Genomic DNA, 17,268 nt, shown 5'->3' with positions numbered 1-17,268 from the left:
TGATCCCAGGGTCCTGGGATGGAGCCAGAGTCTGCTTCTCCCTCTGCCCCTCTCTATCCCCCGCTCATGTGCGCATGGGTGCTCTCTCTCTTTCTCTCTCTCTCTCAAATAAATAAAATCTTTTTTTTAAAAGAGAAAGAAACATGATAGGGCATAAAGAACAAGAGGTGTCATGTGCCAAGATTTTAAAAGAATTTATGACATTTCTTATGGATTAGCAATCACCTAAGAGTGACCTAAACTTGACCAATATTTCCCCTCAAACTCTATTAAAGATGAAAGATCTAATTTGAGAACTGACCATTAAATTGAAAACACACAACTTCAATCAGAAAGAACAAAGAGTTCACTACTTTTTCTAGCCACACTAGAGACCAGTGTGCTTAGCAGAAGATCAATCAACTAAAGAGACACTGAAATGAATTTCTTAATGCAGATGGAAATGGAGTAGAAGCAGCGAAGATTAAGAATACTATTTTTTTAATGGAAAAGTTTTGCTTCTCCAGGTGCCACTTATAAAATGTATTGAATAGTAAATCTAATTTTTATTGATGACTGGAAAAATCTCATTGCTCTGTAAACTGAATAACCAAGCAGGAAAGAACTGTACTTTGGATCTATCAAACAGAATGTCACGTCATGGTCTAGAAGCAAATCTAAGATTAAAATTTTTCTCAGAAACTTTTAAGATGGTCCATTTAAAGCAAGTGTATGACTTGTTTAAAATACTAACTTTAAATTAATTTCTGCTTTTAAAATTCACGAAAAGTTAACATGTTGATTAATTATCTTCCTTGGGTACTCACCTGCATAAATAGTTCTCACAAATATGTCAGGAGACTTGATTGCAATGATGTCAGAAACTGGGGCAACATCAAGTTTGGCTGCTATTCTGGGCAAAAGGTTCTAAAAGCAAAAATAGTAGTAAATTACACACATATAGTAACTTACAGATAGCTATCAACTATCAACACTAACATTCTCAAAATACATATTCTGCAGAAATTTTAATTCAAATATTTTATATTTCATATGCATTTTTAGACATACTATAACTTCCAGCACAACTTTTTGGATAGTCTTTGAGATTAAGTAAGAGTCTATCATTACTCTAACTACATCAAGAGTTTTATGAGTTTTACAGTAATAAACCATCTTAACTCATTATGTTGAATTACAAGATATGATATTTGCTTTAATGAACATCATTCACAAAGTGTGACCATCATGGATTACTGAATTTAGGTAAAACAGAAAAATGTTTAGAAGAGTAGTAAAATTCTCAAATACTAAAATAGATTATATATGTAAATATTTACTTAATGTTTATGAAAGAAAAAAATTCAAAGCAGACATTTTCACCTTTTTAAAAACTCAGTATTGCATTAAAAAAGATCAAAACTAACCTAAATATCCATCATCAGGGGATAGGTCTATTAATTATAGCTCATCCATATAATGGAATCCTATGTAACCATAAAACAAACAAGAATGAGAAAGGTGAAGCGCAGCCTGTATAATCTGTACAGGAGTGACAAAATTAACAGAAGTGCTTTCCCTTGTACGTGCATATAACACCTCTGAAAGAGGTACACGTGTTCCCTTGTACGTGCCTATAACATCTCTGAAAGAGGTACGCGTGTTCCTTTGTACGTGCGTATAACATCTCTGAAAGAGGTACGTGTGCTGGCCTCGCACTCACGAGCAGAGATCACGGGGAAAGTATCCCCAGGTCTCAGTTATGTCACCTCATAAATGACAGAAAGAGAATTCCTAGTTTTAGTCTAAAATTCTATGACTCGGGCGCCTGGGTGGCTCAGATGGTTGAGCGTCTGCCTTTGGCTCAGGTCATGATCCCAGAGTCCTGGGATCGAGTCCCGCATCGGGCTCCCTGCTCGGTGGGGAGCCTGCTTCTCCCTCTGCCTCTCTCTCTGTCTCTCATGAATAAATAAATAAAATCTTTAAAAAAATAAATAAATAAAAGTTGTTTTAAAAAAATAAATAAATAAAATAAAATAAAATAAAAATAAAATTCTATGACTCTAGGGATCTAAAACAGAGTTAGTGAAGACTGAATGTCCCTATTTTCTAGTCTCAAGGTTTCCTTAGATGATAACATCATCTAAGTGTAGTCAAAAAAGTGAAGTTTATTTTTTAACTTAAAGATTTATTTATTTGAGAGGGAGCGCACATGCACATGCCCATGAGCAGGGGTGGGGATACAGAGGGAGAGGGAGAAGCAGACCCACCACTAAGCAGGGAGTCCAAGGCGGGGCTCCGTTCCAGGACACAGAGATCATGACCTCAGCCGAAGTCAGATGCTTAACCCACTGAGCCATCCAGATGCCCCGCGCTGCTTTTATCACACAAATGGAAAGCTGAATTCTACACTGCTTTCTACACAGAGCTTACTCCATGGCATCTCCTGAACTTGGTATCATGACACCATCTCTAGCAAACGCTCACTATAACACTATGCAAGTTCCTTTCCTCCATTCCATCCCCAAATCCTCTTTGTTCTCTAAGAATTCTCCCAAGATTACCCTCTAATTACTCCTTTATTCTGTATCCTCCTACATGCATACACAATTACATTATTTAATTAGGCACTAACATGTAGTTTGTTTTAAAATAACTTTAATATACATACTTATAATGACCCTCAACTAAACTTAAGCACTCCCAGGGTAGAGGTTTTGTGTCTTCCATTCCTCTTGTGTCCTACCCTGTATCTAATAAGGGGTTCTATATATACTGATGCTAACAAGTGTTGACGGCCTGAGTCAATTTTCCTTGTGTTGTATCTACAACAGGAAAGATTTTCTAATTTTCAGTTTATTTTTACCTTTATTACATAGCAGTCCTCTTTCAACCATGACAGAAGAACTACTGAAAAGTACCAGTTTATAAAACCACAATTAGAAAAAAATAAGATCTCTCAGAAAATAAAGCATTTGGGAAAACAATTAAAATGCCATTAAACATACTTCTAACTTGGTAAATAAGTTTAGAAGATAACTACTTTCAAAACAAATCAAATTTGATAGTATTTAAAGCCTGCTTCACTAAGTAACTCTTTTTTGAAATCACCTTCTTTAACTATTCAGGAAATACCACTGGAATATTGTTACCTGGCTAAGCAAATTCTACTACAAACATTATGTTATGCAGACTGTGTCTCTTTTTATAGTTTTTAACTTTCTAAATTGCTTGAAACTTATTATCTTTTGTACTTCCATTATTCCACGTTTCGTTTTAGCACACCTTGAAAAAACTTTACCATGGTGCTTAAAGGCATATGTTTCTCCAGGTCTGATCTTTCATTTAAATGTCCTGAGAGGGTAGATGGTGAACAGATCTATCTCTACACTATCCAAACAGGCTTGACTACATTGGTTTCAGGGGAAAGACCTCTCTCTCTCTCACTCACTCTCTCGAATGAATAAATAAAATCTTTTTTAAAAAAACCAACTTTCATATGTTACAACACAGCAATCAAGGTCAGACTACTAAAATCTAGCTAATTAGATGCAACAAACATCCTTTCTTGGTTTAGTAATCTTTTCAGAGAACTGTCACCACAAACTCAAGACTCATGAAATTTGTTTATATCATCTAACACAGAATCAAAACTCTCAGAGATAGAATGGTCCACAAAGATCTTTTAGTTCAATGTTCATCTATAACAGAAGTTGGATTTTAATCCTCTGACTTAATCTTCTCCAGAGTAAGGGAAGAAACCCATCCCTTTTTTTTTAACGTCTCTCTTTGGTAGACCTTGGACATCAATTGGTCATACTGCATCATTTTACATATAAGAAAAACAGACTTCAGAAAGGTAAAATGACTAGCCCAAGGTCATATAGGTATGTGGAACCACTTTAATTATCAATTACTAAATTCTATAAAAAAACTAAAAATTTATGATAGTCTATAATGTGACAAGCTAATAATAAAAGGGTAATTATTCATTAAACTCATGTGTTTACATTGTTACTGCCTAGAAACTGTTAACCTTAAAAGAAAAACTTTAATGAGTTCAAACTGATAATTCTAAAGGTTAAAAACAAACTACAGCAATTTACATGGGTTATTGTGCAAGTTCTCTACATGGTTTGCAGCGATTCACGTCTAGAAGCAATACTGCACCAAAGATAAATATTCACGAACACTACTCATTTTGCAAAAAAAGAGACTGATGTCTTGGAAGCTCACTGTTACTGTCACTCAACATGATTATTTGATATAAGAGGTTATATCTTATTCCTCAAACTTATATTTTAAAATCAATTACAACAGAATTATGAAAGTAAAAGGAAAAAAGTTAAATCGAGACAATTCAAAGAAGAAATAAAAACCAGTAACCGGCACATTCTGCATGGAGCACTGGGTGTTATGCACAAACAATGAATCATGGAACACTACATCAAAAACTAATGATGTAATATATGATGATTAACATAACAATAAAAATTAAAAAAAAAAACAATAACTGTATGAAAAGATATTTGATCTCATGATCAAAGAAATGCAACATTTAAAAAGATAAAGTTTTTCACCCATCGGATTGGGGGAAAAATGTTAAAATGTACAATACCAGGTGTTGGCAAGTCACCCTCTCATGCGACTGATGGAATGCAACTTGAGACATCCTCTTAAGATAGCAATTTAGCAATATATATCAAAACTTTAAAAGTACATAGTCTTTGACCCAACTATTTTCACTTCTAGCAGCACATGTATACAAGGATGCATATACAGGGACATTTCCTTACAGCAAGGTTTACGAATGCAAAAAATTAGAAACAACCTAACTGGCCATCCTTGGCTAAATTTGGAGTATTATGCAGCCATAAAAAAACCCGAGACAGACATGTTTTATTTCTCAAGACACACTCTTCTTTTTTTAATTTTATTTTATTACATTATGTTAGTCACCATACATTACATCATTAGTTTTTGGTGTAGTGTTCCATGATTCATGGTTTGCGTATAACACCCAGTGCTCCATTCAATACCTTCCCTCCTTAATAACCCATCACTGGGCTAACCCATCCCCCCACCCCCCTCCCCTCTAAAACCCTCAGTTTGTTTTTCAGAGTCCATAGTCTCTCATGGTTCGTCTCCCCCTCTGATTTCCCCCCCTTCATTTTTCCCTTCCTACTATCTTTTTTTTTTAACATATAATGTATTACTTGTTTCAGAGGTACAGGTCTGCGATTCATCAGTCTTACACAATTCACAGCGCTCACCATAGCACATACTCTCCCAATGTCCATCACCCAGCTACCCCATCCCTCCCACCCCCCACCACTCCAGCAACCCTCAGTTTGTTTCCTGAGATTAAGAATTCCTCCTATCAGTGAGATCACATGATACTTGTCAAGACACACTCTTAAGTAAAAACCACCAGTCACAAAACAATTCATGATATATTATTACATTTTGGGAGTAAAAAAAAAATTGATACAGGTATTATAATTTCAAAATCCACAGCAAGGGGACTAAAAGAATGTACAACTTTAACACTGTACTTCTGAAACGGGAAGAAGGAGTTGGGAAGAAAGGGGGACTTTGATACCTTGCTCTGCATATTACTGTACTATATGCATCCTTTATAATAAAAATGTATTTGTGTACAACCTAATTTATAATCTTTAAAACTAAAAACTGTAGCTTATTAAGAATGGGATAAAAGAAAAGGGAATTAGAAAACCCAGGGCCACAAAGAGAGCAAGAACAACCCGGTGACAAATTCTCTTAGGCTCCCCCTTAGTTTGCCTCCCTCTTTTTTAAAACTTCGTGCAGATAACTAACCATCTGATAGCACATTCTTTCTTCAGACATATCACAATGCACATGATCAGATGACAGCTTTCTTTACCCTAAGGATGTTTCCAACTACCACAGAGCCCTTCCAAATCCCCCAAGGAGACAGAATTTGGCCTTTGTAAATATCCATCAGCCACCCAAATAAACCACTGCTGAAGATGGGTTACTACTACAAATCACATTTACAGGCACAGACAATTCAACATTGTTTTTAAAGAAAAATAATCTTTAAAAATAGCCTGGAGTTTTCTCCATGACAAAATTTGAAAATCTGGAAGTGGCATTCTAATAATTATGACAAAATCTTGAAAGAATAGAGTTGTCTCTCTGAAAAAATTTGAAAATGTGGAGGTGGCATTTTTACAGAAATTGTAACAAAGTCTTGAAAGAATAAATTTTAGCAGAACTACCATATTAATTCAGAAAGCCAGGATTAGCTACCTAAACAGAGTCTGTTGTACACTTTCAGCACAATGAACTCTAACCCATCAAGTAATGACATCAGATTCCACATTTTCAATCTTCTCACCTTTCCAAAGGCAGATGCTCCAGCACAGATGTGTGTGTAATTGAACTGCTTCTGAGTTGCCAAAATCAATGGCGTCAGCTCCTCTGAGAATTAAACACATTTGATAAACACATTTCATAATATTTTCATATTCTTATATTCAAACATACTTCAGACATTACATTTTTTCCACTGGAAAAGCTCACCTGGAAGGAAGCCTTTGTATGTATCATGCTGAGCCACCAGAACTTTTGCTACACCTGCTACTTTGCAGAGATCTTGTACCACCTATAATTAAAAGTTTTTAATTATCCATCTAACAGAAAGATACAAATAGAGCCACCACTACAAATATCAACAGAACATAAAATCTGATGGTCAAAAGAAATAATTTTTTTAAGCTACAGAAATTGTTCTGAACAGAAAAAAGGGTGACATAAGTGAAAAAAAATTCTTTAACAAAAAAAAAAAATCTTAGGCCAATTGATCTTACTACCAATTATCTTTAACAAAAATTCCTGCCTTGAAAAAGAAAATTATTATTGGCTTATTAATTGATAAGCCACAACTGGCACAGCTCTCTCTGCAAATTTAGTTATAAATTGTGCTTTTTACCTTTCAATTAATGCAAGTATAAATTCATCACTGCAGAAATGGTGAAAATGAGGCAATGGTTAGGTTCTCTCTCACACACACAATAATAACACAGCCAATGGGCTTCCTAGAGGTAAAGAATAGGACCTAACCATACTGGTTTACAGGCCACTGCACTTTACTTGGCAATAATAATTTCTGCTGATATTAAAATTAGTGAATTTAGGCAATAGAAAAATCTTATATAACAGTCCATTGTCAACTTCTGAGTTCCTGCCCACCTACATATATTTATCTATGATAAAGCAAAAAAATTTTTTATTTTAATTCCTCATTTTTCCTGTGTGGAATGAGAATGAAGTTCTGGGAAAGCTTTTTGACTACTCAGATATCCTGTGTATAAAAGGCAAGTAGAATTCCCCTTTTTAATTCTCTAATTACAGCAAGACTGGCTTTCGCTTTAGCAGAGACCTAACAATCATATCATGGTCTGTCTTCTTGTTTACCTCCGTGCTGATTCACTGATGAATAGGCATAAAAAGCTGTGCCTCCTGCCCCCCACTCAATGGAAGGTAAGGTTGCAACAAGAGTCACTGTTTCCCAGGTAGCAAAAAATACCTCTGCTGAACCAAGTATGCACTGGCAGACGATCTTGTACTATCAAAACTATCTTTTTTACCAGCGAAAACTTCTGGCAATACACAGAAAAATCACTTGCTGCTTACGATAAATGACTACAAAAAACAGCAGGAAACTGAAATCTGCCTAAGCTATTAATGGAATTTCTCTATACAGGTACTGTTTTTCTTTCAGATAGAAGGCGACAAAACAGTAAGATTGTAACTAAACAGAAAATGATTTCTGCTTTGATTTTTCTCAAAACAGTGTGAATAAAATAGCATTTCAAATAGTTTTAAAATAATATTTGAGTAATTATTTAAAATCACAGCCAAATAATCAAACCCAGAACTTGTATATCTAAAAACAGGGCAACCAAAAAAAATAGCTTAGCCATGTCATCACACCTTCTGGTTACTATCAAATAAATAAGATCCCTAGTTGTTAGCAGGATTTAGGTAAAGAAATCCATGCAACTTAACCCCAAACCTGCTAGAATACATTCTTTCAAGATACTAATTTCATGTGAGAAATTAGACGGAAGTGACTCTAGCATTCTGAACCTGCATTATAACACATGCTCTGCATCAATGCTCTTTAATAAAAAATAAGTAAAATCCTCTAAAAAGAAACATGCTTTCTCCAGATTTCTTCCTCTGAGGTCCAAGTCCCCAACTGCACACTTGGCAACTCCTGTATGGTATGGGAGGGAATTGGTGGCTCAACCTAACTGAAGCATGATTTCAACTACACTGTAGCCCAGTGGTACAGATCCTGCAAACCATATTCTAGAACCTTCCTAGAGGGTTAGTTTACAAACCCGTTATCTCATTTCAACAACAACAACAAAAACGAAGAACACCTTTTACTAACAGTTATAGTTTGAAAAGCATAGTACTTACATTTGAATTCTTACACCAATTAAAAATTAATATCCATGATACTTTGTCCAGATTTACCACTTTCAGGAATTAAAAGCAATTAGCTGGTATATTCATCAATACAAAAAAGGAATCGGCTATTAACCTCTAAGGAGACCCAAATATTATCATTCTACTTGGTACCTGATGGCACATGATGGTGCCAGTGGAACTAAATCAAGTATTTTACCTCATTTCAAAAGACAAAATGCTTAGTGAGCAAACCTTTTAGTTCCTTTTTCACATGTAGTAATGACTATGACATTGGCCATTTAATGAGGATTAGAGCCCAGTTTGGGTTACAGTCCTCAGCATAATTCTCTGTTGTCATCTTTCCCTGTCTCTTGATGGAGATTATATTTGCTATGGTTGACCTTAAAAATTTCTCACCTTGTCACATTTGGTTCCAGCTACTAAGCAAGACACTTCACCTCCAAGATGTTTGGCTGCAGTGATGGTATTTAATGTAATGGGTGCTAGGGTATCATTTGCATGCTCGGCTATTACCAGGGTACTCTGAAATCGTAGCACTGAGGCCTAAAAGGAAAAAAGAAGGTGGGAAAGAATATTGTAATACAAATAGGTTTTTAAAATTCTTAATTATTAAGCATGTATGCTTTAAAAAAACCGTACACAACACTCAGTTCTATAAATGTATTCATAAAGTACTTACTCAATGGCAAAAATTAAGCTATTTGTGTCTATCATTCTATTACTAATATTCTTACTTAATAAAAACAAAGTGCAAGTTTGTACTGTTAGAAAAATTTAATTATTTTAAAACAACTTTCCCACTAATCTATGTTTCTGAATATTGTGTGTTCAATGAGAAATTGCTAACTACATCTAAATTTAAAATTCTTAAGTAGAGGGGCGCCTAGGTGGCTCAGTCAGTTAAGTGTCCAACTCTTGATTTCAGCTCTGGTCATGATCTCAGCACCGTGAGGTGGAGCTTGGGATTCTCTCTCTCCCTCTCCCTCTACCCCTCACCCCCACCCCCGCTCAGGCATGCATGCTCTCTCTCAAAAAATAAAAATAAAAATTAATAAAATAAATGTAAAATTCTTAAGTAGAACATATTAACTATATCAAACTTGGAATCAAACTAGGAATCAAACTATTACCAATTACATCCACTTGCAGCACAACTGCTAAAGATACAGTTTATCCAGAAATAATGGGTTTGAAATCAATTACTATAGTCAATTTCTATTGCTTTCAGGCAAAATGCATTCAATACCCAAATAACTGATAATGTAAATCTGTCTTTAAAATACAATACCACACAGTAATTTTGCTGGGGTTCCAACTGTTTAAACATACTTCTGAATTCAAAAAAGAAGCTTGCAGACCATATCTTGGAACCAACCAGCAACCACCTATATCTACTGTGGACTATCAAGAGATAGTCATGGTCATCTGGAATAATTTCAAACACCAGGAACACAAAGATGAACAAGAATGGTCACTGTACTCAAAGATTTTAAGGGAAATATGACTTGTTTACATACAATTATGAGAACAGTTTTTCAATGAAGAGATCCAAAAGGCTGGAGGTTGCAGATCATGAAATATAGAATCAAGAGGAACAAAGGAAGAAGTTTAGGTTTTTCTGTCATGTGAAAACCTGAGGAAGGGCACCACAGATGTGACAAAATAAAAAAACTCTGGAACTATCCTTGTGAAAAATCACTATGAGAAATGACAAAAGGAGGCACTGAGGATCAAGTGGCATGGTTATATGGCTTAATTCAGCAATAATCTTTAATCTGGAGCTGGAGTGAGGAAAGCATGGTACATAATTTACACCAGAGCTGGGAATTTACAAAGGAGGGAATGAATGAAAGGCAGACAGGCATGGGACTATAATGCTCATTACACAATTAAATTTACAAAATACATACTTTTTTCATTTACTATACTGTAAATACCAATTGCTGTATTTTAATATTCTTTACCTTTTTATTGCTGTTAAGTATATGAGCATACCAGTTTAACCAGTCCTGTAATCATTTGGGTAATTAGTAACTTATTATTTTTTATAAAGATTTTATTTATTTATTTGAGAGAGTGAGAAAGCACAAGTAGGGGGAGCAGCAGAGAGAGAGTGAGGAAGCAGACCCCTTGCTGAGCAGGGAGCCCCAACATGGGGCTGGATCCCAGGACCCTGGGATCATGACCTGAGCTGAAGGGAGACACTTAACTGACTGAGCCACCCAGAGGCCCCAGTAATTTTATTATCACAAAAAATGCAGAGGCCTCTGGCTGGCTCAGTCAGTGGAGCATGCAACTCTTGATCTCAGGGCTGTAGTTTGAGCCCCACATTGGGTGTAGAGATTACTTTAAAAAAATAATAAAATGCATAAAAACCAAACAATGCAGAGAAGACCATCCTTACAGCTAAATCTTTACACTCATCCTCAACAAATGAGAGTTTGTTTTAGTCTAGAAAGACCCTTCTGATTGGAACCTGGCCAGACCTTAGCTGCTCTCCTTCCATAGAAGACTAAGCCAGATTCTCTGCAACCTTCAACAAGCTATAGGGACCCCCTCCCCCTAAGCTTTCTATCTGTACCAGTTCATCCTCAACCTTCTCCTCGGTCTTCTCAATCACCTCTATCCTTGGTGAACCAATCCTGAGCTGGGGACCGGAGACTACAGGGATATGCCAGAGGAAGGAATCACTGCATTACATATCATGGATGGCATTGCTTGTCTTTTTCTTCCCTTTCTGTTTACTCAAAGGAAGCAAGGAAGCAGGGCGGGTGGGGAGAATGAGACTTTTGTTATTGCCAGATCAAGTACCTGCTTGTATAACTTTTTCTTTTTTACAATAAAAAAATTGCCTTCTTACAGGAGGTGGTTAAAGGTAAGAAATCTTTATGCATATCTTATGATTATTTTCTTATAACAAATTCCTAAAAATGTTAGATCAAGAGATAGGCACACTTTTAAAGCTTTTAATACTGACACAAACTGTTCTCCAGAAAGTTGTAGCAATTCACAACAGTTCACAATTCTTGGGATGGAATGAAAGTTCTTAGAAGGCAAATACCATGTCTATTCAAAGAATCTAGTACAATTTTTTTAAATATATATCTGTAGAAATATATAGTACTTTCTCTTTTTTAATCAGAAGATCACAGTATCTTGCAAAGAACTCTAATTAGGACTTAATGGCATAATTTATGATTTAAAACACATTTCACAAGAATTGCCAGTAACAAACTCCTTATTACCAATATATAACAGATACCATATTTTTTATGTTTCACACATCATTTATTATAAAAATTATGAGATTTCCATCACCATTTCAAGAATAAATCCAACATCTGGTGGCAGAAGGCCCATATTTGCCGTAAATTATAGTTCTATCATAAGATAAATTAGGCAGTTCTCCCAAGGAATCATCAAGGTTTTTGGAACTTCTAGGGGTACACTGTATATTCTTTTTATTTTTTTTTAATTTTTTAAAGATTTTATTTATTTATTTGACAGAGAGAGAGAGAGAGAGAGAGAGAGAGACAGAGAGACAGGGAACACCAGCAGGGGGAGTGGGAGAGGGAGAAGCAGGCTTCCTGCTGAGCAGGGAGCCCGATGTGGGGCTCCATCCCAGGACCCTGCGATCATGACCTGACCAAAGGCAGATGCTTAACGACTGAGCCACCCAGGCGCCCTGTATATTCTTTTTAAAAAGACTATTCAAAATTATAACAGAAAACAACAACAAAAGAACATACGTAAGAACCCACTCAGTTCATCTACCTGATCAATCTTTACTAATTACTATTACATCATACAGGCACTCCATATTACTTTATCACTTGACTCCTTACAGTTTTTTTAAATTTTATTTTACTATGTTATGTTAATCACCATACATTACATCATTAGTTTTTTGAGGTAGTGTTCCATGATTCATTGTTTGCGTATAACACCCAGTGCTCCATTCAATACGTGCCCTCTTTAATACCCAACACCAGGCTAACCCATCCCCCTACCCCCCTCCCCTCTAGAACCCTCAGTTCGTTTCTCAGAGTCCATAGTCTGTCATGGTTCGTCTCCTTATACTTTTTAATACTAAGCTTCCTTCTGTGTTCTACCTTCTATTCCTCAGATACCACCTAAAGAGAAGCTACAGTACCTAAACATGGTTATGTGGCTTAATTCAGCAGTAACAGTTGTGAGTAGCAGGAGAAATTGGTCTGTAGCCTTTAAAATGTTATGCCTCAATCTAGAGCCCAGTTTCTTTATCTGCAAATTGAGAGAGATGAGCTAGCTCAGAGGATTTCAAACTACATTCCATGTAAGACTAAAGGTGTCAGGGAGGCACACCTCAGGAACCACCACACAGGATAAAGTAAAAACCAGGCAAGCAGGGTTGCCAGAATGGCTATCCAGCTCTGCTTTAACCAAATTAAATAAACCAAAAGATATAGATACTGAGAAAGAGTTGACCCTGGAACAACATGGGGGTTAGGGCACTGATCCTTGATGCAGTCAAAAATCTACATGTAACTTTTGACTCCTCCAAAACTAATACCCTACTGTTGACCAGAAGCCTTCCCAATAACAGTAGACAATTAACACATATTTTGTATATGTATTATATACCATATTCTTACAATAAAGTAAGCTAAAGAGAAAATCTTTAGAAGAGAAAATACATTTACTGTACTGCACTCTTTGTCAGAAAAAAAAAAATTCACATACAAGTGGACCAATGCAGTTCAAATCCATGTTGTTCAAAGGCCAACTGTATATCTTATTTAAAATTCATAACTCTATGATGTAGGTATTATTATTACCTTGACTTACAGATGAGGAAACTGGAGCTTAATGGCTACATAGCTAGGAAGCGGAGCCTTTTTAAAAGTGTAAGCAGTCAGGGGTGCGTGGGTGGCTCAGTCAGTTAAGCAGCTGGCTCTTGATTTTGGCTCAGGTCATGATCCAGCCCCACACTTAGCCACTTAGCAGGTAGTCTGCTTGAGGATTTCTTTCCCTCTCCCTCTGCCCCTCCCCCTGCTCATGCTCGCTTGCTCTATCTCAAATAAATAAGTAAACCTTTTTTTTAAAAAGTGTAAGCAGTCAGACTCCAGAATTTGTGTTTTTAATTACTAGCTCACATCAAAGTACCATTATTTTTAAGTTCTTTTATATAGGTATCCCCAGCTTTTCAAAAATTCATTTTATGCCACTTTACTTTTATGAAAGACCTACATGTTTTCTTTCTTTCTCTCTTTTTTAAAGATTTTATTTATTTATTTTGACAGAGAGAGACATAGCAAGAGAGGGAACATGAGCAGGGGGAGTGGGCAAGGGAGAAGCAGGCTTGCCGCCAAGCAGGGAGCCCGATGTGGGGCTCAATCCCAGGACCCTGGGATTATGATCTGAGCCAAAGGCAAATGCTTAACGACTGAGCCACCCAGGCGCCCCCCTACCTTGTTTTCACTAACCAAAAGAAATCTGAAGAGGATTTTCATTTTTATGAAAAAAGGTGAAAAGCAAAACTAGTTTTGCAGCAAGCTGTACCCAAAAGCATCATGCACCCCAAAGCAGCAAGAGGGGCACCATCAAGCTCCTTCCCTGGAACTACACTCAGCATCAAGCCACCATAGATTTGAACTGTGTGAGCATCTGTGATTTGTCTTAATTTATTTTGTGCATCCATTAACAAGATGTATCCTATGATATCAGAAAAGCCTAAGAGAGGTTATTTTTTGGGTCTGAGAACACTAAAAAATGTTTCCGTATAAGTGAATGGCAACTGCTTCTTCACTTTACACCGTTTTAGCTTATGAAAGGTTTTATAGGAAAGCTCTATTTTGCATAGCAGAGGAAACCTGTAGATGGGTCATTCCTATAAGATTTCATTTAGCAAGTATTTTCCTGGTTTTTAAAAAACAGCACTGATCAAAAAGAACCAAAAAAAGATGATGTAAAAGTCCTCTTTTCCAGCTCTAAACATTCTAAACATAGAGCCCTAAAATCCTACTTTAGGTATAAGAGTGGTATAGATAACTACTAAAGATTCAAAAAGGTCCATTACTGAAAAAGGTTTTTAAACAAGTTACATTTTATTACCTTATGATCTACTGCACCTGTGTACTTTAGGGCCCTCTTTTTTTATGGGGGAAAAAAGGAGCCAAATTCTTTAACATTTAAAGATAACTATAGAAAGACTTAATAAGGTAACAGCCCAGAAAGGACTCTCAACCTCTTCAAAACACTGTAATTACTTAATGCAGGCTGCTGTCACCATAAATTCTGGCTCATCGACCTTATCTGGACCCTCAAAATTGCCTGACAATGTTCTATGTTATCCACGTTGGCACTTTCACTCTCCACAGCAACTATTTCAAATATCCCCTTCTGATGTTTCTCAACTGCTAACAGAGTCTGTTTCCTACTCTCAGAAGAGAGCCTCATTTCCTACTTCATTCACAATGAAAACTGAAGCCATTAGGGAGGACCTGCTTCACCTTCCTGAGACCCAACAGAAATTACTGTCCCTACTCTATCAAAATGGAAGCTGCTACAAGTCCTAGATTTGATCGCTTTATCTGGACTCTAGATTCTGTCCTCTCAAATCTAGTTGAAGACTTCTTTCTATAATCTCTCAGTAATATCTCTAACTTCTCCCATTTCCAGAGCTTCTTCCCATCAACACTTAAACATGTCTGAGGCTCTCCCAATTTTAAAGAAGCCCAAAATTAAAAACCCACTAGTACCATCTTCCACTCCAATTCTCTAATTCCCCAATTCCCATTCATGCCTCAACTGCATGCACTCTGGCTTACGTCCTCCCCAAAATTACCAACAGATACTTTTCAGTCTTTACCTTACTATTCTCACAGGAATATTTGAAATTATTGACTATTCACTTCTCATTTCCATGGCTTAATTTATAATTTACCACCCATAAAAGAAACACATATATATTGGAGGAAGGGGGGAGAAAGAGATATTAAATCTTGTTCCTAAGTGCTAGACCTAAAATTAAGTTACTCTCTGCACTTCCAACTGCTTGACTTGCTGTCTCCATCAAACACTCTCCAACTCAGCAGATCCAAATCTTAATTCATCTTTCCCCTGATCCTCTAGCCCCTTACCAGATTTTATGTCCAGAGTTCTTCAGGGGATGTACCACTCTCTAACAAGCTGCCCAAACCATGATCTGAGAGTCATATCTGAGTTTTTTCTCAACCCTCACATCCAATCAGCTACTAAAGTCACCAATTCTCCCTTCTAAATACAGTATCTCCTAAATCCATTCACTTCTCTCCATCATCAATGCTACCACCTAGTGCAGGTTATTATCCTTCCCCTATATCACTCCAAACATCTTCCAACCCAGCTTTCTCCCCTCCAATCCATTTCTCTGTGATCTTTCCATGACACAAATCTAGCATGTTATTCCCCTGCCTAAAACACATCAATTGCTTCCTGCCCCCCTAGGATACAACTAGACTCTTTAGGTTGGCTTACCAGGCATTTATTTTATGGCGTGATCTATCTCTCTAGCCATATATTCCTCTCTCCATTTACACCTTATTTTCAGATACTTGAACGTGCCCTGCCCTCTCTGACCCCCAGCCTTCCCTCACATTGTTCCCTCTACCTAGAGGACCTCTTCCCCTGTTACCTGATTAGCTTCCAGTCAATCATCCTTAAGTTTTCTGCTTAAATGCCAATCTTTCCAAGAAGCCTTAGTACAGTGCAGTGGTAAATAGTATAGGCTCTGGAGCCACCCTGCCTGGGTTTGAATTCCACTTCCACTGCAACTTCTCTGCGTCTTGGTTCCCTGATCATAAAATAGAGATGATACTGATGATAACCTCACAGAGCTGTGAGAACTGAATTATTGGAATAGTGCCTAGAACATAAATGCTCGATAAACATTAGCTAAACATAAAAACTTTCTTTGGATCTCCTTGGACTAGTTAACTTTGCTAGTACCAACATAGTACACTGAATTGCCTTCATTATAGCACTTATCACACTTGACTATACTCATCTGATTATTTTGCTTTCCCCACTTGATTTTGAGGACAGGGGCCATATCTGATTTTCTTACCACTATAACCCCAGCTTCTACTTTAGTGTCTAGCCCAGAGGAGATATCCAATAAATGAACTGAACACTGATTTTAAAAACTACTTCATCAAAAGAACGAGATGACAAGCCACAGATTGGGAGAAAATTATTTGCAAAAGACATATAATAAAAGGCTGTAATCTAAAAGAACACAAAGAACTCTTAAAATTTAACAATAAGAAACTGATTTTTAAATATGGGCAAAAGATCTGAACAGACACTTCACCAAAGATATATGGACAGTAAATAAGCACATGCAAAGATGTTCAATATCATGTATTAGGGAACTGCAAATTAAAACAAAAATGAGATACTACTGCATACCTATTAGAACAGTGAAAATCCAGGGGCACCTGGATGGCTCAGTCGTTAAGCATCTGCCTTCAGCTCAGGTCATGATCCCGGGATCCTGGGATCAGGCCCCACGTCGGGCTCCCTGCTCAGCGGGATGCCTGCTTCTCCCTCTCCCACCACCCCCCCCAGCTTGTGTTCCCTCTCTGTCTCTCTCTGTCAAATAAATAAATAAAATTAAAAAAAAAAAAAGAACAGTGAAAATCCAAAACACTGACAACACCTAATGCTGGTGAGGATGTGGAGCAATAGGAACTCTGGTGGAAATTAAAAACTGTACAGCCACTTTGAAAGACAATGTGGCAGTTTCTTACAAAATTAAATATACTCTTGTCATACAATCCA

General features: G+C 36.8%; 1 protein-coding gene across 1 annotated transcript in view; it reads right to left on the bottom strand.

Annotated features, from left to right (window-relative positions):
- ETFA (electron transfer flavoprotein subunit alpha) overlaps window positions 1–17,268 on the bottom strand; it is an 86,012-nt gene that overhangs the window by 50,248 nt on the left and 18,496 nt on the right. The window contains exons 2-5 of the mRNA XM_025884120.2: window positions 8,863–9,009; window positions 6,547–6,628; window positions 6,362–6,444; window positions 807–906 (exon numbers count right to left, since the gene is read on the bottom strand). Coding sequence (XP_025739905.1) covers window positions 807–906; window positions 6,362–6,444; window positions 6,547–6,628; window positions 8,863–9,009 — 412 coding nt within the window. The remainder of the gene's footprint in view (window positions 1–806; window positions 907–6,361; window positions 6,445–6,546; window positions 6,629–8,862; window positions 9,010–17,268) is intronic.

The sequence above is a fragment of the Callorhinus ursinus genome, unplaced genomic scaffold (genome assembly GCF_003265705.2).
Source record: "Callorhinus ursinus isolate GAN/ISIS: 27379988/994484 unplaced genomic scaffold, GSC_fseal_2.0 scaffold25, whole genome shotgun sequence".
NCBI lineage: Eukaryota > Metazoa > Chordata > Mammalia > Carnivora > Otariidae > Callorhinus > Callorhinus ursinus.
Note: the sequence above shows the minus strand (reverse complement) of the source record. Positions and strands in the feature narration are given on the sequence as shown.